This window comes from Bos taurus, chromosome 19 (genome assembly GCF_002263795.3).
Source record: "Bos taurus isolate L1 Dominette 01449 registration number 42190680 breed Hereford chromosome 19, ARS-UCD2.0, whole genome shotgun sequence".
Lineage (NCBI taxonomy): Eukaryota > Metazoa > Chordata > Mammalia > Artiodactyla > Bovidae > Bos > Bos taurus.
The window spans coordinates 45,498,707-45,524,374 of record NC_037346.1 but is presented as its reverse complement, the minus strand read 5'-3'; the positions used below and the strand labels follow the sequence as shown (position 1 = coordinate 45,524,374).

Sequence of the window (25,668 nt, the reverse complement as noted above, 5' to 3'; positions counted from 1 at the left end):
TGATACCTTTTCTAAGCTTTCAACAAGTCCTTTTTTTTTTTTTAATTTAATTTTATTTTTTAACTTCACAATATTGTATTGGTTTTGCCATATATCGAAATGAATCCACCACAGGTATACATGTGTTCCCCATCCTGAACCCTCCTCCCTTCTTCCTCCCCATACCATCCCTCTGGGTCGTCCCATTGCACCAGCCCCAAGCATCCAGTATTGTGCATCGAACCTGGACTGGTGACTCGTTTCATATATGATATTATACATATTTCAATGCCATTCTCCCACATCATCCCACCCTCTCCCTCTCCCACAGAGTCCAAAAGACTGTTCTATACATCAGTGTCTCTTTTGCTGTCTCGTATACAGGGTTATTGTTACCATCTTTCTAAATTCCATATATATGCATTAGTATACTGTATTGGTGTTTTTCTTTCTGGCTCACTTCACTCTGTATAATAGGCTCCAGTTTCATCCACCTCATTAGAACTGATTCAAATGTATTCTTTTTAATGGCTGAGTAATACACCATTGTGTATATGTACCACAGCTTTCTTATCCATTCATCTGCTGATGGACATCTAGGTTGCTTCCATGTCCTGGCTATTATAAACAGTGCTGCGATGAACATTGAGGTACACGTGTCTCTTTCCCTTCTGGTTTCCTCAGTGTGTATGCCCAGCAGTGGGATTGCTGGATCATAAGGCAGTTCTATTTCCAGTTTTTTAAGGAATCTCCACACTGTTCTCCATAGTGGCTGTACTAGTTTGCATTCCCACCAACAGTGTAGGAGGGTTCCCTTTTCTCCACACCCTCTCCAGCATTTATTGCTTGTAGACTTTTGGATCGCAGCCATTCTGACTGGTGTGAAATGGTACCTCATAGTGGTTTTGATTTGCATTTCTCTGATAATGAGTGATGTTGAGCATCTTTTCATGTGTTTGTTAGCCATCTGTATGTCTTCTTTGGAGAAATGTCTATTTAGTTCTTTGGCCCATTTTTTGATTGGGTCATTTATTTTTCTGGAATTGAGCTGTAGGAGTTGCAAACAGTTGTTGCCTCTTCCCATTTCTGGTCTCTTGTCTGGATTACTTCTGTAGTACTCAGGGATTTTTAATTTGAATTCCATGCCTGGACCTCAGAGGATATAAGAATCTTCTCAAAACTGCATACAAATTTTTGTACGTGGGCATTTTTCTAGGGAGGTCCACTAGACTATTCCATGGGAAAAAAAGTAAGGGATAGAATGAGAGAACATGACATTTTAAACAAGTCAGTTCCACTGATTTCTCCTTCCTCTGTGCCTACCCTTTGCTATGTAGTTCCCTAACTCAGGGAACTGATCTCTGAGTAGTGAGGGGGCATGTAAGACATAAAGGGGAAAAAAAGTAACAGCAATCAGTACAGCTTGGCAGTCAGACAGTCTAGCGGTCAGAGATCAGAGGCTCCCAGCATCAGTGCTAGGCCTTCATGTTCTGGAGAAGCTCAGGGGAAAGCTGGGGCATCAGTAGGGAGGCAGCCTTCTGAGGCCTCTCGACCCAATTGTTCATGTGCTTCCAAAGGACTTGGAGGGATAGGAAGGCTTAATTGGCAAAAAACCCAAAGCCAGACAGTGAGGCAGTGTCCCCAGAAAAAGGTTAAGAACATTCCTCCAGCTAGACTCCCACCCTCTGGTCTTTGTTCTCTAGTCCTTCCTCTGCTCTGCCACCAGAGTTAGCTTTTAAACACACATCTCATTATGTAGCCTCCCTGATTAGAAACCTCTGGGTTTTTACAAAACAGATTAAAAACTCCTGGCATGGTGTTAAGGCCTGTCTTAGTTGGGAACCTGTCAGCCTTGTATTCAGGCACTCACCTCCAAGGCTCCCAGCCACGGAAGGGATGACTGGCTGTCTTGAGAGGACAGCTTCTAGGTCCATGCCGCCGTGCCTGATCTAGTGATGGTCTCTGTCTTTAGGCTGCCATTTCCCTTCCTTTGCCCAACTAGGAACCTCAAGCCATCCTCCAAGGCCCAGACTCTGTGTTATCCCTTCCCCTGTGTCCATCCCTAATTTTCTGCCATCACCCTGGCAAGATCAGTCTCTCTTGGCTAGGTTCCAAAAACATTTCATGCACATCTCTGATAATGTCATATTATATTATAGATAACTTATTTTTATTTCTGTCTTTCCTACTAAATCAGAAATGCCCTGCAGGTATGGACTGCCTTTTTCATGTTTGTATCCCAAACACCTCGTTTTGTGCCTAGTCCAAACAGGAGCTTAATACACTTTTGTTGAATGAAATTACTTATGAAGAGTTTTATGACTCATTTAAAATTAGAGACCAATGCTTATTTAATAAGTTGAAAAAGCTATGATAATAATAGTAATAACAAAGTCCCATTTCCACTGCTTATTCAGGTAACTGCTTCCTTTGTGGAAGTGGATTTTTTAAAATCTTCACATGTAAGTGTATATTTTTTGATGTGCTTTCTTGGCATCCTAAAAAAGATGGTAGAATGATGGTTTTAATGCAGATTAGAGCTTTTATGACGTTCCTGTTGATGTTATATTGAACAGATTCTATAATTTCACAGATCTGTATTATAGATTATATATAAGTTCCATGGATGTGCATTTTATCTCTTTCTTTCAAATTTCATGGTAATATCTTGTGGGTTATTCGTTTCATAACATCTGAGTTAATTTAATTCAAAACATATTAAATTGAGCATTTCCGACATACAAAAACAGAGTTACAGAGTTAAAAATCTAGTACTTAGATATTATGTAGTTTGGCCAAATTTGTAAAGTCCCAGTGTTTCCAAAGGCATTTTTTTTTAGGTATTTAAATTATCTTAGCCATGAAAGTAAATACTTTTGTGGAGAGCTTCAAACACAAAATGAATACTTTCAAACAAGAGCTTCAAATAATTTTTTTTTTAAAAATCATCTTCTTGCCCCCCATTTTCTCTGAGTTTTGTAGGAAAGATGTCAACAATTTACTTGTTCACCTATTTATTGAGTATATATTATGTGCTAGATATTAATGCTGAGTGTTTGCAATTCAGAATTGATGAGACAGCACCTGCCTTGAATAGTTCACAGTCTAGTAGAGAAGAAAGTATAAAGACAAATAATTGCAATTTAAACCTTGGAGAAGAGGAAGGAAACTCCTCCTCTGAGAACAGTTGCTGAAGTTGAGAATGGAGATGTCTGCAGATAAATCTGTAGATAAAGAAGCAGGGATGCAAAGAGAGTCTGGATATGTAATTAAGGTTACTAATAATCATGTCAAAAGATAGATTAACCTGAATTATCGGGGTGGGCCTAACATAATCACAGAAGGTAGCTTAAAGCAGAAGAGGAAGGCAGAAGAGAGAGATGTGTCAGAAAAAGAAGCTCAAGAGATCTGAAGCATAAGAGAAACTCAGTCACTCACTGGAGGGAGACCATGTGGAAAGTATCAAAAGAAAACAGGCAGCCTCTGGGAGAAAAGATGAACCCCCAGCTGACAGCCAGCAAAGAAACAGGAATCGCAGTGTTACGGTCACAAGGAAATGGATTCTATCAACAACCTGCATATACTTGGAAACTGATTTTACCCAAAACCCCACTGACTCACACCTTGATTTCAGTCTTATGAAAAATGGATCTGAGCTACCCAAACCCACTCAAACTTATGACTTAAAGAACTGTTAGATAATAAATTTGCAGTGTTAAAAAAAAAAAAAAAAAAAAGGAAGCAGGGAGCTAAACAGAATTCATACTTGATAGATTTTTTTTTTAATGTGCAAAGTAGAAATCTAAATCATCCCTAAGAATTAATGACATGGGTAGCACTTGAGAAGAGAACAGTGACGATCTGGATAATTACTAAGGAGAATGGGAGATTAACAGAAACGAGTGAGGGGTGGCATACAATACTGAGGAAGCAGTGAGAGTAGAGCTGAAATCAGATAGCATGAAGCTCTTAGGATATCAGTCAGCATAGTGGTGTAATTTTCTCTGGTCTTGCTCTGTGGCCAATGTTTAGGTGCAGTAAAGTCATATTGTGTTCAGGGCTCCTGAGATAGGTATAACAGAAATGTAAGAATGCCGAGGAAGCAAGAGTCCTTGAAAGAAAGTATGGCTTAACTGGAAGGAAGTGTGGTTAGGAGGAAGTTGAGGAACTTGGAGAAGGTTAAGAGACTGGAGATGGGGCTAAGCTCTGGTACTTTGTAGGTGTTAAGCATGTCTTTGTTTTCTCCTTTCTGGGTTTTCTCCCCTTGTGCCTGTTTCATTCCCACCACCTCCATTTTCCTCTGGTATGGTTTTTTACAAATAGTTTTAAGTCAAACAGTAGTGGTTGGCTTGGGGTGGAAGATTATGAGCCAGTTTCCAGAGTTCCCAAAGAAAGGCAATGCCAAAGAGTGCTCAAACTTACCATACAACTGCACTCATCTCACACTCTAGGAAAGTAATGCTCAAAATTCTCCAAGCCAGGCTTCAACAGTACGTGAACGTGAACTTCCAGATGTTCAAGATGGTTTTAGAAAAGGCAGAGGAACCAGAGATCAGATTACCAACATCTATTGGATTATCAAAAAAACAAGAAGAGTTCCAGAAAAACATCTACTTCTGCTTTATTGACTATGCCAAAGCCTTTGCCTGTGTGGATCACCACAAACTGTGGAAAATTCTGAAAGAGATGGAAATACCAGACCACCTGACCCATCTCCTGAGAAATCTGTATGCAGGTCAGGAAGCAACAGTTAGAACTGGACATGGAACAACAGACTGGTTCCAAATAGGGAAAGGAGTATATCAAGGCTGTATATTGTCACCCTGCTTATTTAACTTATATGTAGAGTACATCATGAGAAACACTGGACTGGATGAAGCACAAGATGGAATTAAGATTGCTGGGAGAAATATCAATAACCTCAGATATGCAGATGACACCACCCTTATGGCAGAAAGCAAAGAAGAACTACAGAGTCTCTTGATGAAAGTGAATGAGGAGAGTAAAAAAGTTGGCTTAAAGCTCAACATTCAGAAAACTAATATCAATGGCTTCTGGTCCTGTCACTTCATGGCAAATAGATGGGGTAACAGTGGAAACAGTGATAGACTTTATTTTTGAGGGGCTCCAAAATCACTGCAGGTGGTGGCTTCAGCCATGAAATTAAAAGACGCTTGCTCCTTGGAAGAAAAGTTATGACCAACCTAGACAGCTTACTAAAAGCCAGAGACATTACTTTGCCAACAAAGGTCAGTCTAGTCAAGGCTATGTTTTTTCCAGTAGTCATATGTGGATGTGAGAGTTGGACTGTAAAGAAAGCTGAGCACCTGAGGAAAAAAAAAGCTGAAGAATCGATGCTTTTGAATTGTGGTGTTGGAGAAGACTCTTGAGAGTATCTTGGACTGCAAGGAAATCCAACCAGTCCATCCTAAAGATCAGTCCTGGGTGTTCATTGGAAGGACTGATGCTGAAGCTGAAACTCCAATACCTTGGCCACCTGATGCGAAGAACTGACTCATTTGAAAAGTCCCTGATGCTGGGAAAGATTGAAGGTGGGAGAAGGGGACAACAGAGGATGAGATGGTTGGGTAGCATCACCAACTCAGTGGACATGAATTTGAGTAAATTCTGGGAGTTGGTGATGGACAGGAAGGCCTGATGTGCTGCAGTCCACGGGGTCACAAAAGAGTTAGACATGACTGAGCGACTGAACTGAAGTGAACTTCCAGAGTTCACTTCAGATGTGTCCCAGTAGATTGGATCCTGAGGGTGCCTGGTGGTGTTGGCCTCTAGGAGAAGCTCAAGGCTTATCCCCTTATCTCCTTACCCCTTATGCCCCAAGGGTGGGACAAGGGCAAAGACATTTTATAGGCTACAGTTCTTGAAACATGAACTTACTCTTGATGAGAAGGTTAATAATCTAAGCCTTCATATGTTTCTACCAAGTTCCCCTTGTCTCTAAAAGTCTAACCATAAGCATAGATCTCATCACTTTCAAGAATTTAAAAGGGAGTCCCTTTTTGAAACAAAGAAGCAATGGCCATACAGGCAACACCAAGTATCTTCCTCCTCAGAATCTAAAATTTCTAGTTAGAGTTGGTTGAATCTTGTGGTTTTCTTTATGTGAGTCATTAAATATATTGTCATAATTTTCTTAAAGATACAGTTTTTTAAGGTTTCATTCCAAATGAGAACATTTTCCATAAAAACTTAACTATATTCCATTTCCAGAAAATTTCCTGTTCACCTGTAGTTTTGAGTGTAACACTTGAAATCTAAGAATTTATTATTTCACAGAGTGCTTTTTTGGTGTAGTATAAAGAAACTCATAAGAAAAGAGTCAAGCATCTTAAGTGTGAAACTGCAAGATAGGTGAGAATTCCTAGAGTGAATAAACAGAAACCAAAGTTCCTCTTAATTTTCAGAAATGGAGTAAATGCTTGCATAGAGTGAGCTCAAGAAATTCTAGGGAGTCTTAAGTCATTCAGTCTTGCTATTTTTTGTTGTTAATGATACCTTTAATGCATTTAGCAATGGTTGCCTCAAAAAGAATTGAACACTGTTCTTTGGAAGCTTCATTTTCTTCTTGGTGGTTCTAAAAAGCAGGTTTCTCACTTGGCATAGTCCTGTGAAATAGGGCATTCAGCTTTATCCACAAAGTCTGTAACATCCATCTGGATCCTGTGGATTGCTCAGTCCCCACCCAACTCAGACATGTCTGCCCTTTCTTCTAGTACTTGTATTGACAGGCAGACCTGTAATTTCTATGACTAAGATATAGTTTCCATAGCTATTGTATCATAATAGATTTGTGTTGAGTTAAATTTGCCTGAAAACAGATCTCTTTTTCCCCTGCTAGCTTTAAAGTGAAGGATAATGAAAAAGAAGTAATAGTTCCTAATTAGGTATTTAAGTCAAAGAGACATTTTCACAGTTAAAAGTATTTGTTCTAAACTAAATCATAATTCAGATATACTTTTCCAAAGACCTTTAATTGGCAGCTTTCCCCCTCAACTATTGGTACTGGTGTAGGAATTGTTTGTAGAATATTCTATTTTAAAAAGAGCTTTAGTTTGTTCTTGTTATGTTTATAGCACCTGGATATTAATGTATGTTAATGCAATTGCTGTATTTTTCCTAACATGCATATGAAGAAAGGAAATCTTGATGTCTTACTTACTTAGTTGATGTAAGACTGTTCTCTTTTCCTTTTAGGCTGCAAACATGTTAAAGGCATCCTGTTATACGGGCCTCCAGGTTGCGGTAAGACCCTGTTGGCTCGACAGATTGGCAAGATGTTGAATGCAAGAGAGCCTAAAGTGGTCAACGGGCCGGAAATTCTCAACAAATATGTGGGAGAGTCAGAGGCTAACATTCGTAAACTCTTTGCTGATGCTGAAGAGGAGCAAAGGAGGGTAATGCTAATATAATTTAGTAAAAGTTTGTTGTCATTTATGTGATGATTGAAACCCAAAGTTCTGGTGTAAAACATGTTGCCATAATTTACAGTTTGAAGAAATTGTAAGTAAAATTTATTTAGAACCGAGTTATGTCACTAACCTGGGATTATGGGAGAGTTACATGTTGTGAGCAGATGTCAGTATCCACATGTTTAGAATACAAAGATGGATGGTGATATAAGCCAAAAGTTTTCCCAGAACATATCATGAATATCTTTTTAAGTGACACTTTTGTTTCACATTACTTCTAGAGTCTTGAACTCATTTATCATAAAAGAGAGAAGTTAAATCCATAAAGAGACTTATAGAATTATGTATGTGTAAAGTTCTTGTGCAGAAAGCTAGTTTACTTACCACTGACCCAACTCAGCTGTAGAATGACAGGTATAAGCTGTTAGGTCACAAAGGAAAATTTGATTTGGATCTTAGAAAAATAAAATAAAATTAACTAAAAATCAAACCAGAGTTTACTAATTAGGATGGCTAATTTTGTGTTAGTTTTCTGTGCCCTAGGGTGCCCAGACATCAGTCAAACATTGTTTTGGTTGGGTTGTGTTTACCATTTGAATCTGTAGACTAAGTAAAGCAGTTGTCCTTGCTAATATGCCATCAGTTGAAGACCTGAAAAGAAGAAAAAGGCTTACCCTCACTTGAGTAAGAGGGAATTTCCTTTTGCCTGACTGCCCTGAGCTGGGACATCAGTTTTTTTCTGCCTTCAGACTCAAACTGAAATACCCACTCTTCCTGGCTCTCCAGCTTACAGGCCTTTGGATGAGAGAGCCACACCATTGGCTCTCTTGTGTCTCCACCTCACCCAGTACAGATAGTAAGACTTGTCAGTTCCCATAATTCTGTTAACAAGTTCCTTATAATTAATCTCTGCTGCTACTGCTACTGCTAAGTTGCTTCAGTTGTGTCCGACTCTGCGACCCCATAGACGGCAGCCCACCAGGCTCCCCCGTCCCTGGGATTCTCCAGGCAAGAACACTGGAGTGGGTTGCCATTTCCTTCTCCAATGCATAAAAATGAAAAGTGAAAGTGAAGTCGCTCAGTCGTGTCCGACTCTTAGCGACCCCATGGACTGCAGCCTACCAGGCTCCTCCATCCATGGGATTTTCCAGGCAAGAGTACTGGAGTGGGTTACCATTGCCTTCTCCAATTAATCTCTAGATAGGTAAAAAGATAAATCTAGGTCTAGAATAAATATATTTTTTAAAGCACCAATAGAATAGATAGAATACATCTATAGATGTGTTGATTCTGTTTCTCTGGAAAACCTTGACTAATATACTAGTATTAATGTATTTGTTTCAATAAAGAAAAGTTGAAAAACAATGTCATGAGATTTCTGGTTCTGGAAATACAGTAGACTAGAAAGCATGAAAACATACAAAAATCTTCAAATGCTGGGTAAAATATAATTAAAATATTTTCAGAAGAACAGTTGAGCTCTCGGGAAAGAAATGTCTTCAGAAATTAAAAGAAAACTGGAAATTAAAGTGCTAAAGATAATGAGCTTCCTTTTTTGGTGCTGGTAATGTGTGCCTTTGAGTTTTAGCATCCACTAGCTGACTCATTGGCAAAGTCCCTGACACTGGAAAATATTGAAGGCAGAAGATGAGGGCGTCAGAGGATGAAATGGTTAGATGGCATCACTGGTGCATTGGACATGAACTTGGGCAAACTTTGGGAGATGGTGAAGGACAGCGAGGCCTGGCATGCTGCGGTTCATGGGTTGCAAAGAGTTAGACATGACTGGGTGACTGAACAACAACAAGGGGGCATAAAATGAGCCCTTGAACTTACTTAAGATGTGGACTAGGAACTGGGACCTCCGAAGTGACGGTAGCATCAGTGGAGAGAAATGACTAGAAATTATTTCCCTACCAACAGAGAAATGACAGAATTGTTCAACTATTTGCCTGGGTTCTAGAGTGGAAGCTAAGGAATCTCACATTCTAAACCATGGGTCTTTGGCTCACGCTTAGGAGGTGGCGGGGGGAGACGTACATATGCACACCACCAATATACTTTGAGGTCCCCAAATTGGGAAGTTAATTTTAAAATGAATCCTGGATTAATGATCCCACATAGAGGTGTTAGATAAAAGAACACCCCAAAGGGTCCTCCACCAAACCCAGGCTATAGGAGCTTCTCACAGGGAAAGCTAAAATATTTCCAATAAATAGAAACATCATCAAAATTTAAAACTCAGCAACTAGGTTCAGCTGGAGAAGGCAATGGCACCCCACTCCAGTACTCTTGCCTGGAAAATCCCATGGACGGAGGAGCCTGGTAGGCTGCAGTCCATGGGGTTGCTAAGAGTCAGACACGACTGAGCGACTTCACTTTCACTTTTCATTTTCATGCACTGGAGAAGGAAATGGCAACCCACTCCAGTGTTCTTGCCTGGAGAATCCCAGGGACGGGGGAGCCTGGTGGGCTGCCGTCTGTGGGGTCGCACAGAGTTGGATACGACTGAAGCGACTTAGCAGCAGCAGCAGCAACTAGGTTCAGCATAAGCAGTAGCTTCAGCTGAAGAGAGAAGTGATAAACAGAAGAATAGATCTAAAGAAATCACCCAGAATGTGGCACAGAGAGATACAGAGATGGAAAGTATGAAAGAGAAATTGAGATAACAGAACTAAAATAAGAAACCCAAATGGAATAGTATAGAGGCAATATTCAAAAATAGAGTGGCTGAAAACGTTCTAGAATTGATTTTAAAAAAACTTAGATTTATAAATACCTAAATTCATGTAGCCCATGAGTTCAAATAGGAAAAGTAAAAATTAACTTATATGTAGATGCGTTGTAGTGAAACTGGAGAATGCCAAAGCAAAAAGAGAAATGTCTTAGTATTAGCAATGAAGAAATGATGATGACATCCAAAGAGATATCCATTATGTTGACAGTAAAGTTTTTAACAATAGCAAGAGAGATCAGAAAACAGTGGAAAGATATCTTCACAGAGCTAAGTGAAAATAACTGTCAACTTAAAATTTTATATCCAGTTTAATTCTCATTCAGGATTAAAATAGAATGAAGGTATTTTTTCAGATAAAGTCTAATAGAATTAACTATTAGAAGTTTCCAACAAGTCACAGAAGCTTGTTGGAAGAATGTGAAGCAGGATGTACTTGAGACTGAAAAATATTGAACCCAGAAGGAGTGGATTGGGTACTAGAAACAATGGTGAGCAATGAAATTGGTGAAAATGTAGATAAAATGTGGAACTTTAACTTCTGGTAGTTGCAGATTAGGTAATTTAAATTGTGCCTGCCATTGAACACTACCAGAAAGGCTCAACGAAAAGTTTTATTTATTTATTTTTTTGCTTGGAGGCATCAAGAGCGTACAAGATCTATGGGGAGAATGGAGGCCCAGGGGGAAAAGGTCCCAGTGTATGGGGTCACTGTTCCTCTGGAGAAATGAGCCAATTCTGGAGAGAGTTGCTAAACAGCTCTGTAACCCTTTTGACTGGCTAGTGAGTGAATGTAAGGGGAAAAGAGATTAGAGCCCATGGCCCACAAAGAGGGGACTCTTGATGAACCTGCTCACTTTTGAGTTGGGACCATGAAAGGCTACACCATAGGAGCAAATGTTAACCAGAAGTAGACATGTTCTAATAGAGGCTACAGATAAGCTTTGAATTGTGTCATTCTCTAAAACTAGTCTGAGGGTTCCTAAACGATTAGTGACCCCGGCATTTGACAGAATTGTACATCCTTCCTGGAGTAAGATAGTGTCATGTAAGGTCATAAACTGCTTCTATAGTTTGCAAATGCAGTGCCAGGCTTATAATCAAAAGGAATCAGATACACAAAGACGTGAACACACACAAAGAAAAACAAAAGATGATAGAAATTGGGCCTCAAGATATTGGAATTCTCAGATATAGTATTTTAAGTATACTTACCACATTCAGAGAGAAAAAAGATTGAAAATTTTGGCAGAGCATTGGAAAATGTTACAAAAAAAATCAAGTGGAAATTCTGAGAATGAGAAAGTAAGTAAATTAACTCATATTGAAGCAACAGATTAGACACATCCAAAGAGAGAATTAGTGAACCAAAAGATGTTAAACGAAAATAACCAGAAACAAAGGATGAAAGGCAATAGAGATAAAACCATAACAAGGTCTAGTGCACATATTTAAATTTCCAAAAAGTCAGGAGAAAGAGAACAGAGCAAAAGCAGTATTTGAAGAAAAAGAGGTTTAGAATTTTCTAAAACTGATGAAGAACATCAGTCCATGGGTTCCAGCATATGAACCTCAAGCAAGAGAAATACCAAAGAATTCTGCATGTATAGATGATCGTTATTAAACAGCTGAAAACAAAAAAAAAGAGAAATCTTAAAAACAACTAGAGGAAAAAAGTGAATTATTTTTCAATAAGCAGAAATAGATGGCACTTGTCTTCTCAGTGACTTAGCTGGTAAAGAACCTGCCTACAGTGCAGGAGACCTGGGTTCAATTCCTGGGTTGGGACAATCCCCTGGAGAATGGCTACCACTGCAGTCTTTTGGCCTGGAGAATTCCATGGACTGTAGAGTCCATGGGATTGCAAAGAGTCAGACATGACTGAGTGACTTACACTTTCACACTTTGTCTTCTCAACAGAAACGATGAAAATCAGAAATCAGTTAAATGCCTTTTTTTAAGAGAGTAACTTGTCAACCTAGAATTCACAGTCATATAAATATACAATAAATTACTGTATTATAATAAAAGTAAACAGACTATGGCAACCTATGGACTATATAGTCCATGGAATTCTCCAGGCCAGAATACTGGAGTGGGTATAGCCCTTCCCTTCTCCAGGTATCTTCTCAATCCAGGGATCAAACCCAGGTCTCCCACATTGCAGATTCTTTACCAGCTGAGCCAACCAGGGAGACCCAAAAATGTTGGAGTGGGTAGCCTGTCCCTTTTCCAGTGGATCTTCCCAACCCGGGAATTGAACCAGAGTCTCCTGCATTGCAGGTGGATTCTTTACCAGCTGAGCTACCAGGGAAGCCTGGCTGTACACATAGCTATTCATATTTGTAGATATCACAAATGAACGTTGAGCAAAAGAAATCAGACAAGAAAGGATCATCTGTGCTGTATGATTTCATTTATATAAAGCTCCACTAAAGTATAGTGTTTAATGATACGTGTTCCTTACTTGGTAAAACTATAAAGGAAAGAAATAGTTACCATAAAAATCAGACTGTGGTGCCTTTGAGGCATGATGGGTGAGGGGTGTTGGGGAATGGTGGTAAGGAGACACTGCAGGATGCTGGCACTATTCTAGTTCCTGTTAAGGTTACATGGATGCTCATTTTGTGACAATTCCTTCAGACATACATACACATTTGGGGAAATTTCCCTCTGGGTATGCCTTATTTCACAATAAAAAGGTTTAAAAGAGGAAAATTTAATAAGCTTTCAATGTACAAAATGATGATGATGATCAGTACATATATATTTTAAGGATAGAGCTAAAATACAGAACAAACCATGTGGTAAGTGGGTTGAATTCATATAGGATCCTTGTATTATTTGGGAAGAAGATGCTGATGTTAATTAACATAAAACTTAAGTCATATGTTTATATGAAAATTGTATATAGTTCTCAAGCTTTTCAAGGCATGAGGGGGAGCTGAGGAAGGAATAAATAAAACTCAAATACTTAACAAGCAGGAAGGGAATAACATGACTCAAAGTGTGAAGACACTGAAAATGTAACTTTAAAAAAAGATTTAACTTACAACAGCAGTCAGAATGATAAGGTAACTAGGATTAAATCTTAACAGGAAAAATAAAGGATAAAATTATAAACAGTTTTGAATTTTCAAGAGCTAGTAAATGGTAAGATAGAACATGTTCATATGGGAATCCTAACATATCATAAAAATGACATTTCTGCCCATATTAATCTGTAAGTGCTTTTCCAGTCAAGTGTAACATGAATTTTTTGGAATTTAACAACTTTTTAATTTGGATGCTTGAAGTGTCATGGAAATTTTGGAGAATAATGAAAACTTACTTATTCAGGTATCAGAACTTACTGGAAAGCTGTAGTAATTGAAACAATTTCTTTTTTCCTACATTTTTCTTTTGGGGGAGGGCTGTGCTGGGTCTTTGTTGCTTCAAAGGCTGTTCTCTAGTTGCAGTGCATGGGCTTCTCATTGCATGGCTTCTCTAGCTGTGGAGCGTGGGCTCTAGGCATGTAGGCGTCAGTAGTTGCAATTCCTGGGCCCTACTGCGCGGGCTCAGTAGTTGTGATGCACAGGCTTAGTTCCTCCACAGCACATGGGATCTTCCTGGACCAGAGATTGAACCGTGTATCCTGCATTGACAGGTGGATTCTTTCCCACTGAGCCCCCAGGGAAGCCCGGTAATTGAAACAGTTTTATATATGCATGTAAAAACAGACCGAAGAAACTGAGGAACATAAGAAGAACTTATTATGTGAAAAGTGGCAATACAAATCAGAGGGGAAATAGTATACTGTTCCATAAATGGGACTGAGATCATTGTCTTTGTGGAGAAAGATAAAGTGTAGTCCTTATCTCACTTCATACAAAATTACAAAATGGATTTGCAAAAAACAAAATTAAAACTTACAAAAGAAAAGTTTTAGAAATATAGGGAAAAGCTTTAAGAATTGATGCTAGGAATGAATTTCTTTAATACAGAGAAATCAAAGACATGGAAAAAAATGTTAATTTGGTTACATTGATATAAAGAAAATTCTTTGTCAAATTACACTAAATACAAATGTCTCAAACTAGAGAAGATATTTAAAGTCCATATAATCCACAAAGAATTGGCATCTTCTATAATGAATTCTCTGTAATAACTCCTATATAAGAAGTAAGAGGCTCTATATAGTCAGTAAAAACAAGACCGGGAGCTGACTGTGGCTCAGATCATGAACTCCTTATTGCCAAATTCAGACTGAAATTGGAGAAAGTGGGGAAAACCACTAGACCATTCAGGTATGACCTAAATCAAATCCCTTATGATTATACAGTGGAAGTGAGAAATAGATTTAAGGGACTAGATCTGATAGAGTGCCTGATGAACTATGGATGGAGGTTCCTGACATTGTACAAGAGACAGGGATCAAGACCATCCCCATGGAAAGGAAATGCAAAAAAGCAAACTGGCTGTCTGAGGAGGCCTTACAAATAGCTGTGAAAAGAAGAGAAGCGAAAAGCAAAGGAGAAAAGGAAAGATATAAGCATCTGAATGCAGCGTTCCAAAGAAGAGCAAGGAGGGATAAGAAAACCTTCCTCAGTGATCAGTACAAAGAAATAGAGGAAAACAACAGAATGGCAAAGACTAGAGATCTCTTCAAGAAAATTAGAGATACCAAGGGAACATTTCAGGCAAAGATGGGCTCAATAAAGGACAGAAATGGTATGGACCTAACAGAAGCAGAAGATATTAAGAACAGGTGGCAAGAATACACAGAAGAACTGTACAAAAAAGAGCTCCACGACCCAGATAATCCCAATGGTGTGATCACATACCTAGAGCCAGACATCCTGGAATGTGAAGTCAAGTGGGCCTTAGGAAGTATCACTACGAACAAAGCTAGTGGAGGTGATGGAATTCCAGTTGAGCTCTTTCAAATCCTGAAAGATGATGCTGTGAAAGGGCTGCACTCAATATGCCAGCACATTTGGAAAACTCAGCAGTGGCCACAGGATGAGAAAAGGTCAGTTTTCATCCCAGTCCCAAAGAAAGGCAATGCCAAAGAATGCTCAAACTACCGCACAATTGCACTCATCTCACACGCTAGTAAAGTAATGCTCAAAATTCTCCAAGCCAGGCTTCAGCAGTACGTGAACCGTGAACTTCCAGATGTTCAAGCTGGTTTTAGAAAAGGCAGAAAACCAGAGATCAAATGGCCAACATCCGCTGGATCATGGAAAAAGGAAGAGAGTTCCAGAAAAACATCTATTTCTGCTTTATTGACTATGCCAAAGCCTTTGACTGTGTGGATCACAATAAACTGGAAAATTCTGAAAGAGATGGGAATACCAGACCACCTGAACGTGCCTCTTGAGAAACCTATATGCAGGTCAGGAAGCAACAGTTAGAACTGGACATGGAACAACAGACTGGTTCCAAATGGGAAAAGGAGTATGTCAAGATGCACAAACCCCATGACCCATGAGTGCTCTACTTCAAGACAACTACCCTAGAGAAATACTCTTGCACTTATGCACAAAATTACACGTATCAGAATGTTGGTTGTACTATATGCAGTTGGGGGAAAAGTAGAGACATCTTGATTCTTCCCAGTAGGAAATAGAATATCATCTTAGACATTAAAATAAATAACAGATGTACGTGGGCCAATATGAATAACACCAGAAACATAATAACATCGTTTTTTTTTAATCTAGTACTATTAAACTGTCATTTTATACTTTTTCTGATTTTTTTTGGTGGTAAAAATAAGTTTTAAACATTGCCTTTATAACAGCCCTTCTCCTGCTTCAGATCTATTTGTTGGGTGTTTAATCATTTCAGTTTTACCCAAGGTGGTTTTCTCCCCTGCATTCCAATAAGTTCTTGTTCATATTCAGGTTTCCAGCTGTCTCAGCTGCATTGGGTCCTAGTATATTACTGCAAGTCTAATAACTGATCTCAACTCTTCGGACAGTCCCAGAGCCAATTCAGTTTTGCATTCATCCCTTGTGTCCTTGTGTCAGTTGCTCAGTCGTGTCTGACTCTTTGCGATCCCATGGACCAGAGCCCACCAGGCTCCCTGTCCATGGAATTCTCCAGACAAGCATACTTGACTGGGTTGCCATGCCCTTCTCCAGGGGATCTTCCTTACCCAGGGATCGAACCCAGGTCTCCCACATTGCGTTCAGATTCTTTACCGTCTGAGCCACGAGGGATTTCATCCCTAACACTACAATAGTTTTTGTTTCAAATATCTTTGTACAGCTCAAAATACCACGAAAAATAGTCATTACCATTTCTATCTGGATTGAAAGAACTCCTTTTTAAAAATTACTTGTAAGTTGATTTACAGATCATTTACAAACATAAAAATAAAGGGAAGCAAAGACTATTAAACTATTTAATAAGAGCTTAAATATAGAAAACTAAATTTTTATCCCATATTTTCTTGATTTTGGAGACATCTATTGACTGATCGATAGATACTAATATATATCCAAAATGGGCAGGACCCTCTGAATGTAACTGTTCATCAGTTGTCATGCATGAACTTGTACACTGATTGTAAATTTCAAATGATATCCCTCATAGATTATAGTTCATCATTACTTCTGGTTCTTCTACTTGTGTCATCAAGACAATACTTGAAGAATTTTTTTTTAATTTGGCTTATAATTTTTTTGAAAAGAGGATGGCCATCAGACACTATAATTGCAAAATATTTTTATTTTTAGGTTTGTATACAGCTTTTTAATGACCAGTCTAATTTTTTAATGTCTACATCATCTATTTCTTCTTGTTATTTTGTAATACCTGCCTTCAGCATCTGTTGTCTTATTCATCCTTGAGTTTGAGACAGTTTATTAGGATACCATCATCTAAAGGTACATAGTCAGATTTACTCAGATGATCCATTTCATCATCTTTCTTAGCATCTCAGGTGCTGCTGTCTCACTCTTGGTATTCATCTAGATTTATCCAATAGCAGAATGTTTTCCTCTGTTGATTTTCTTTTCTTTGCCATTACAGCCATAGAATAAAAAAATCTGAACTGTGTTCAGTTAAAGCTAAAATCATGCAACAAAGATAGTGGATGGTGTCTAGACTTCTTTTATACCTTTTTGAAAGCAGATATAATACTTTGGGCCACACAGTAAAAATGCTGAAAATTGATGTTATCTGATATTTATTTCACTATTGCATCATCCTTCAGAGAAATACCTCATTCTTTCATTTTTTTATTATTTTAATCTTTCTTTAGCATAATTAGGACTAATTGATGAGTAATGATGACATAATTTCTAGAATGTTGAAATAGCATAATATATCTTGTTGCTAAGTCACTTCAGTCGTGTCTGACTCTATGTGACCCCACAGACGGCAGCCCACTAGGTTCCTCTGTCCCTGGGATCCTCCAGGCAAGAACACTGGAGTGGGTTGCCATTTCCTTCTCCAATGCATGAAAGTGAAAAGTGAAAGTAAAGTCGCTCAGTCATGCCCGACTCCTAGCGACCCCGTGGACTGCAGCCTACCAGGCTCCTCTGTCCATGGGATTTTCCAGGCAAGAGTACTGAAGTGGGTTGCCACCGCCTTCTCCGTAATATATCTTAGATTTATAAAAAAGATCCAATGGATCCATACAGTAATTGGAAGATAGAATGAATTTTATTTTATTTTATTTTGACTGTGCTGCATAGCTTGTGGGATCCTAGTTTGCCTATCCAGGGATCTCACCTGGGCCCAGTGAGTGCAGAGTCCCAATCGCTGGACCACCAGGGAGTTCCCAGAATGAGTTTTGTTCTATTTTTTAAAAAACATGATTTCTGAAACTTCTCTGGTGGTCCAGTGGTTAAGACTCTGCACTTCCAGAGCATGGGGTACAAGTTCAATAACTGGTTGGAGAACTAAGATTCTACATGCCATGGGGCATAGCCAAAAAATAAATAAATTTCCCCCCTTTTTGTTCCTGTAGCAGACTTCTAGGGGAAAAAAACATGCGATATCAATTTTTATAAATACTAATACTGCTTAACAAAGAAAATTAAAAATAAAAATTGTGTTTCTAATGGACTCTAATGGTATACTGAGGATTAAACATCAGGTGCAGGTGAGAAGCATTTTATAAGATCTGTTGTGATAGTTTCTACATAACCACGTAGGTATCATTGTTGCTGATTTGAAACTTGCAGACAGTTTAAATATGACACTTAATAATCAAACTGAGTTGGCAAAGAATTTCTAGGCAGGTATTAATCATAGCTAGGTTTTTCTGATATACTTTTCTCAATTCTTACACCCAGAAATGGCTTGGTGTATTCAGCTAATGACCCCATGGAGAGTATATATGTGTTACATAATAAAGAAAAGCATCACCTCTGTGATTCTGGACGGACAAGGCTGACAAAGACGAACACTTGCATATAGGTCAAACTAGCTAAATATAGAACAGCCATTTTCCAAGGCTGTTGCCAGGGGCTCAATGGCATCAGCTGTTTCTGTGGGGGAAGACTTTGCAGATAAGAACAGAGCTAGAAGTCAGTGAATTGAAGAGGATTGCATTATGGAACTTTAAACTTTTTGGTAAAGGGTTTATTGATGATTCAACTATATTAATCTGTGAACATTAATCTTGACATCTTCCTTACCCAATTCCTAATTTATTACAATAAGAACTTGCCTTTATTTAAATAACGCACCTGTAGAAATTGATGTTATTGTACTCCCTAGGTTGGGGGAAGGGACCTGATGACAAGTCTCAAGATTAGCAAGGTTCTGAAAAGGTCAGAATTGTACTGAATTATGTTTAGGGAAGATTGCTCCTGTGATCATTAAATCAAACACAGTGTTCTTATTGTCTCTGGCTTCCCTTCCATACAGATGATTTTTGAGGTTGGACTGAGAAGGAAGTCATGATTCCAGTGGTAACATAAGGCACATTGACAGCAAAATTCATACATTATAACAGCTTTTTGTTTTATGCTGTATTGACAGATAACCTTGAATAAAGGTGTCTTTAAAAAAAATAGCATAAAATCTCACAGCTTTTCAGTCACAGACAGGAGTGTCCTTGTCTTTTATTGAAGACAACAAGAATTAATACTGTACTGTCTAGAATTTTTTGGCAAAGCTAAGACTGTAGTTTCAATTCTTCATTCTCTATCTTCTCTACAGATAGAAAGGTGAATAGGTTTTGGTGTTGAAGTTTTTTTAAGCAACAAGCTATCATTTATCTTTAGATAACTGTTCAATAAATAAGGCAATAACTGAGAAATTAAGTTATTTTTTCAGACTTTAGTTTTAAAACATTGTGGAAGGAGAACAATTTGTAAGTTATATTCCGGAAAGAAAATATAATGAAGCTTAGTTAAATTTTGAAAACCTTGATGAACACATGACTGTCATCTTGCATAAGAATGCATTAAAGAATGAACAGTATTCCAAATAATGAATAATAGAATGTGTGATAAGATGTTATATTTTTTATTATGAAGTAAAACTAACTTTTCTGAATTTTATGAATTTTGATGTGTCCCCTTTTATGAATTTTGACATGTATAGTTTCATGTAATCACCAAAATCTAGATGCAGAACATTTACATCACCTCGCAGGATTCACCTGTGCTGTCCCTTTGCTAATAACTCTTGGTAACTACTAATTGGTTGTCTATCCCTATACTTTTGCTTTTTTGAGTGTCATATAAATGGGACCATAGTATGTAACCTTCTGAGAATGGCTTCTTTCACTCAGCATATTGCCTTTGAGCTTTCATCTTAGTTGTCACATGTATCAAACATCCCTTTGTACTCTTGAGTAATATTCCATCATGTGGATGTACCATAGTTTGTTTATCCACTCACCCGCTAGAGGGCATTTGGGTTGATTCTAGTTTGGGGCAGTTACGAGCAGAGCTGTTGTAAACCCAGGAGTGGACTTGCTTGATCATACTATGTTTTATCTGGTTTTTATTTTTTTTAAGTATATATTCAGGTGTGTTTTAGATCCTTTCCAATTTCCTTCAGGTCATTTTTAGAACCATTTTTCTTCCTCCTTCTGATACAGCATTTCATCTTTCATCTTTGTCATGTTTTCCTGATCCTGTTTTCTTTGGGTTGACTTTACTGGAATCATCTTCTGGTACTGTAGCCCAGAATCTGTCTGGCTTTTATATTCCTCCAGCTTAATTATATGATTCATCTCCTTACAGAATCTCATTTGCTGCTATACTCTGCCATTTGTAGGTGACTTTCACATCTATCTTTCTATCCTCTTTTGTTCAGTTTATATCTTGTTATCTGGAAGACATTTCTAACTAGATGTCCTGTTAACACTTCAGTCTTCTCATGGTAGAAACTTAAAAAAGAATTTTTTTCCCTTCCATCTTTTCCCTTCTGAAGCTTTCTTATCGTAATCACAGGTAATTTATTAACGATTGCTGTTACTTCCCCTTTCCTCTTGCAGGCAGTAACCAAACCTAAGACTTTTGTTTTTCAGTCATCACTACTTCTGTCACCAAAAGTCTCGTAAAGAGTGTGTTCACCTCATTTATGTTCCATTGTTTCTCGCTGACCTTCCAACTGCGTGTTTCTCCTTTTCCATCCTAAAGTCAGGATTAAAATCATCTTGTATAAAGAGCATTCTGCTTTTGCAGTTGTGTGTGTGTGTGTGTGTGTGTGCGCGCGCGCGCGTGTGTGTGTGTGTGTGTGTTTGATCTTCTCTGCTTCATTAGAAAGGCCTGTTTCTGGATTTTAGTCCCTCTTGTGACAGTACTGTAATTATTGTTTCTCATGTTAGGTAAATTTTATTATCCCCTTTATAGGGCCTGGATTTCCCCCTTAGCCTTCTGCTCAAGTGGCCCTGCATGCATCTGAATTCTTATCTGTTAGTTCCTCTCTTTCTCCTTCTATTTGCCTTTGCTCAGGAATAATTTCTCATACCCCACAAGAAGAATACCTGTTGTGTAGGAGGGCACAAAGTTGTGCTTGTAGATAATATGATTGTCTACATAGAACATTAAAAAAAATCAACTAAAAAAAGCATAAATAAGAGTAAAGTGTCAGATATAAAATAAATACAAAAAATTATTATCATTTCTACATATATACTGTTTCTGAAATATAATGTGAAAAGCCCATTTCATGATTGTAACCAAAAACCATAAATAGGAATCTTCAAGAAGAAATTTATATGACAAAAAGTACAAAACTTTATTGGGAGACATAAAAGCCTTAAATAGTTGGAGAGATATATTTAGAACTGAATAAACATGTCAGTACTTCCTAAACTAATTTAGAGATTAAATCCAATTTCAGTCAAAACTTGGCTTTTTGTTTGTTTTTAGTTGGAGAACGTATTTTTACTCTAGTAGAAGGATTCTAATAATCATGGGGCAGCAAACATGGTTGAAAGTAAGCAAGACAGTTATAATAAAGAAGAAAAAGGTATGGAGAGAAAGAGTTTGCCCCAGCTGCTACTGTCCATAGTATAGGCTGAAAATACCTATCATATGTAAAAATATAAAGCCTGATAGAAATAGTGTCTTGATGAAGAAAGGATTATTGAGTCAACAATTTTGGATCAGCTAAATATTTGAAGAATTACTTGGATTCTTGTGTGTGTGTGCTCAGTCACTAAGTCGTGTGCAACTCCTGTGACTCCATGGACTGTAGCCCTCCAGGCCCTGCTGTCCATGGGATTTTCCAAGCAAGAATATTGGAGTGGGTTGTCATGTCCTTCTCCAGGGAATCTTCCCAACCAAGGGATCGAACCTGCATCTCTTGCATTGGTGGGCAGATTCTTTACCACTGAACCACCTGGTTTGTATCATATATAAAAATTAAACTTCAGATAGATTAAAGAATTATACATAAAGTAAAAATTTACAAGAGAATAAAATGTAGGTGACTACCAGTGTCTGTAATAGGGGAAGATTTTAAAGATAAAAGTAACAGAAAACATCATAAAAATAAAAATTGATAATGTTGGCTGCTTAAATAGTAAAAATACATTTTTAAAAACCCTTTCATTTATCAAAAATATACCATGAGTGAAAGTCGTTCAGTCGTGTCCAAGTCTTTGCTACCCCATGGACTATACAGTCTATGGAATTCTCTAGGCCAGAATAGTGGAGTGGGTGGTCTTTCCCTTCTCCAGGGGATCTTCCTAACCCAGGAATCAAACCAGAGTCTCCTGCATTGCAGGTGGATTCTTTACCAACTGAGCTATCAGGGAAGCCAAAATATACCATAAGTAAAATTAAAAGCCAAATGGCAAACTGGGATAAAATATGTATAACAAATACAATAATACCCTTAAATGTATAAAGAATTTTTATATATTGATAAAAATTATTAAATCCCAACAGAAAAATGTGCAGAGGACATGAACGAGTAATAAGAGAAAAGTTGACAATGGTAAAAAAAATATATATATATGATTTTAAAAAGTACCAACCCCATCAGTAATTAGACAAGTGCCAATTAAAAATGATTGAAAAATACCATTATTCATCTGTCAGTTTGGGAACTACTTTTTACTTGTGGGGATATATCAAGATAGGCAGTGTTATATACTGTGGTAGGATTATTATAAAATGATAAAACCTATCTAGAAAAGATTTGAAAGCCTATTTCAAGAGCATTAAAATACTCAACACACCTTTTAACAATTTGCCTTCATGAAGTATTGTCAAAGATTTCAATATAAAAATGTTCATTGCAACAGCTTTTATAATGCAAAAAACTTAGAAATTACTAAGTCTGTGACAATAAAGAATTAATGTGGAATAGAGGAATTAAATTATGAAACCAGTCATACGATGAAATATAGGGGCATTAAAAATTGTATAGTTGTATACATTGTAATATAAAAATTATAATGTATACTTATAGGCATGGGAAAGAGCTTAAAATACTGATACCTGAACTGAAAAAAGGAATGCAAACTTTGAAGTAGTACCAAATTAATATCAGTTATTTCTTGCTAGTTGATTTTGGATGATTGTGATTTCTTTACATTTTTTGGTATTTTTCTAAGTTTTTATAGTGATCATGTATTTTGCAGTTAGAACCAAACATAATAAATTTATATTTTTAAAGAAGAAACAGTTAATGTTCAAGCAAATGAAAGATGTAATGAGTTTCCAATTTTTTAATTAAGATAAATTAAAAACAAATCTAAAGAATGTTAACAGCATTTATCTTTAAGTGATATATTGATAATTTATTTTTAACTTATTTCTATTTGTTTTATAACTTTTGCTTAGTTAACATCTAATACTTTCATAATCAAAATTTTGTCTATTAAAAAAAATGATATCCTTGCTCGAGGTTTAGTGAATACCAGTCATATTTAATTTTGAATCTCATGGCCATCATTGATTTTGTCCATGTGTTGTTATATTTAGGTTATGTTTATTTTCACCTGTTTGTTTTACTAATTCCTAATGGTTTTAAAAAAAAGTCTCTACAATGCACTTCTGCCTTTGGTTCCTGACAAGAGACTTAATTACTTAAATATAAATTGCTAGAAGGTTCGTGATAACTTAACCTAATCACTGTTGGCATTTAAAAGTATCTGCATCTATTAGAAGTTCAAAATATATAAACCGATTTCTTTTTCATCATGACTCTATATCCAACAAAATAAAACAAATCACGATGTAGAGGAAACAGCACCTGCTTGACTGTGTTCTTTTGATAAATCATGTCGCTTTTCTCACTTCACTGTTCAGAAGAAGCAATCTCTTTTCATGTGATATAACTGGGTATGAATCAAGTTCAGTACCTTCTCCCGTTTGTCCAATTTCCAGTCCACCTCTGAGTGGAGTTCCTCTTTAGCTATATACTATGATAAACATTAAGCCTACTGCTTTGGGGGCTATCCTCTCACCAAAACTCAGGGAAAATGGGAATGAGTTGAAATTCATGGAATTAAGAAATGTTTGAGAGTTCTTTCAAAGAATGAGGTAAGAAATGTGTGTGAATGAATAGGTATGATGGATATTCACTTATATCAGTATATAGTGTATGTTTTCATTTTATTTCTGTTAAATATGAGGTCTGGAATGCCTTTTCATTTTGCAGAATTCTTAGACTGCAGTTCCACCTTTGACAGGGCAGCAGCCATGATTATACTTGCTATATTTAATAGTCAAATGGAGTGAAAGCTTTGTTTTGCTTTCTTGATTGCCTTGTTTAATAATATATTCAAATTATGACCTTTAATGTAATTTCTTCCCTTACTAGCTTGGTGCTAACAGTGGTTTGCACATCATCATCTTTGATGAAATTGATGCCATCTGCAAGCAGAGGGGGAGCATGGCTGGTAGCACAGGGGTTCATGACACCGTTGTCAACCAGCTGCTGTCCAAAATTGATGGCGTAGAGCAACTGAACAACATCTTAGTCATTGGTATGTTTGCTTAATTAAAAAAATAAAGTACTGTGATTTCAAAAATATTAGATACACAGGTTCTAAATTCAGATTTGTGTAGCTTGTAATTTTATATGTAATTTTTGAGTGTAATTTTTATATGTAATTACATATAAAATTTACCTGCAATTTTATACAAACATTTTGGCCAATGTTGCCAAATTAGAATCAAGTGATATTGAAGAATTTCATTGTTTTAATGTCTAGCCACAATAAACAAACTCTGGGCAAACTCTAGGCAAAGTTGGGCAAACTCCGGGAGATAGTGAGGGACAGAGAAGCCTGGCATGATGCAGTACATGGGGTCATAAAGAGTCGGACGCAGCTTAGCGACCGAACAATAACAACAAGTCACAAGAAGACAAATGAAAGATGAGTTCTAGTGACTCATGGCTTTAAACTTGTAGTTAACAGATGAAAAAGGCAGCACTGTGTAAGTGGTGGCTTTCACATTGGTTTCTGTGGGCCTCCAAGGGTCCTCAGAGGTTCTTCAGGTTCTGTGCAGGCCAGGGCAGATCGTGCATCCCTATTATAACTTACTTTTAACTGCTTATGTACTGAAGTTCTTCTTAAGTTGACTTTGAAAAAAAACACAAATTATGCTATTTATGAAGGTTGAACACCTTTCGCCTACAAAAAAGGGAAGGGATCTTGAGGTCAGATAGATGTTCACATTGCCCCCCTCTCACTTTGACAGCTTACCTACGCCGTTTGAACCTAAACTTTTCTTTTTAAATATTTGATGCTTTCATTACATTTATATTCCACTGGTGTATACAGTAGTGAAATACTAAGGCAAAGTCCCCAGATATATTTCTTAGGTTAAGAACAAATGGTATTTTTGAAAATCATTGCTTTTCTATTTGACTTTTTTAAAATTGTCCTCTTAGCTTGTCAGGGAAATTCTTGCAACTATTCTTGCATATGCTAAAAGGGCATTTTATCTTATTTTTGAATTCTGATCATTTGTGTATTGTTTAACACCTGTGCTCAGGAATGACCAACAGACCAGATCTGATCGATGAGGCTCTCCTTCGACCTGGAAGACTGGAAGTTAAAATGGAGATAGGTAAATAGCTCTGTCACTGATTGGGGTAGGGGGT

At 37.4% G+C, this 25,668-nt stretch overlaps 1 protein-coding gene and 1 long non-coding RNA gene across 3 annotated transcripts in view; one reads left to right on the top strand and one right to left on the bottom strand.

Moving 5' to 3' along the window:
• The window catches only part of NSF (N-ethylmaleimide sensitive factor, vesicle fusing ATPase), a 148,121-nt gene that overhangs the window by 67,228 nt on the left and 55,225 nt on the right, over nucleotides 1-25,668 (top strand). For both annotated transcript variants that reach the window (NM_001304614.2, XM_005220972.5), the window contains exons 9-11: nucleotides 7,195-7,394; nucleotides 24,379-24,544; nucleotides 25,560-25,634. In NM_001304614.2, the coding sequence (NP_001291543.1) occupies nucleotides 7,195-7,394; nucleotides 24,379-24,544; nucleotides 25,560-25,634 (441 nt within the window). The remainder of the gene's footprint in view (nucleotides 1-7,194; nucleotides 7,395-24,378; nucleotides 24,545-25,559; nucleotides 25,635-25,668) is intronic.
• On the bottom strand, nucleotides 2,393-7,262 carry LOC132343091 (uncharacterized). The gene is made up of 3 exons (XR_009491767.1): nucleotides 7,160-7,262; nucleotides 6,496-6,605; nucleotides 2,393-2,477 (listed from the first exon to the last, which is right to left on the bottom strand). It is a non-coding gene; the product is annotated as an uncharacterized lncRNA (long non-coding RNA).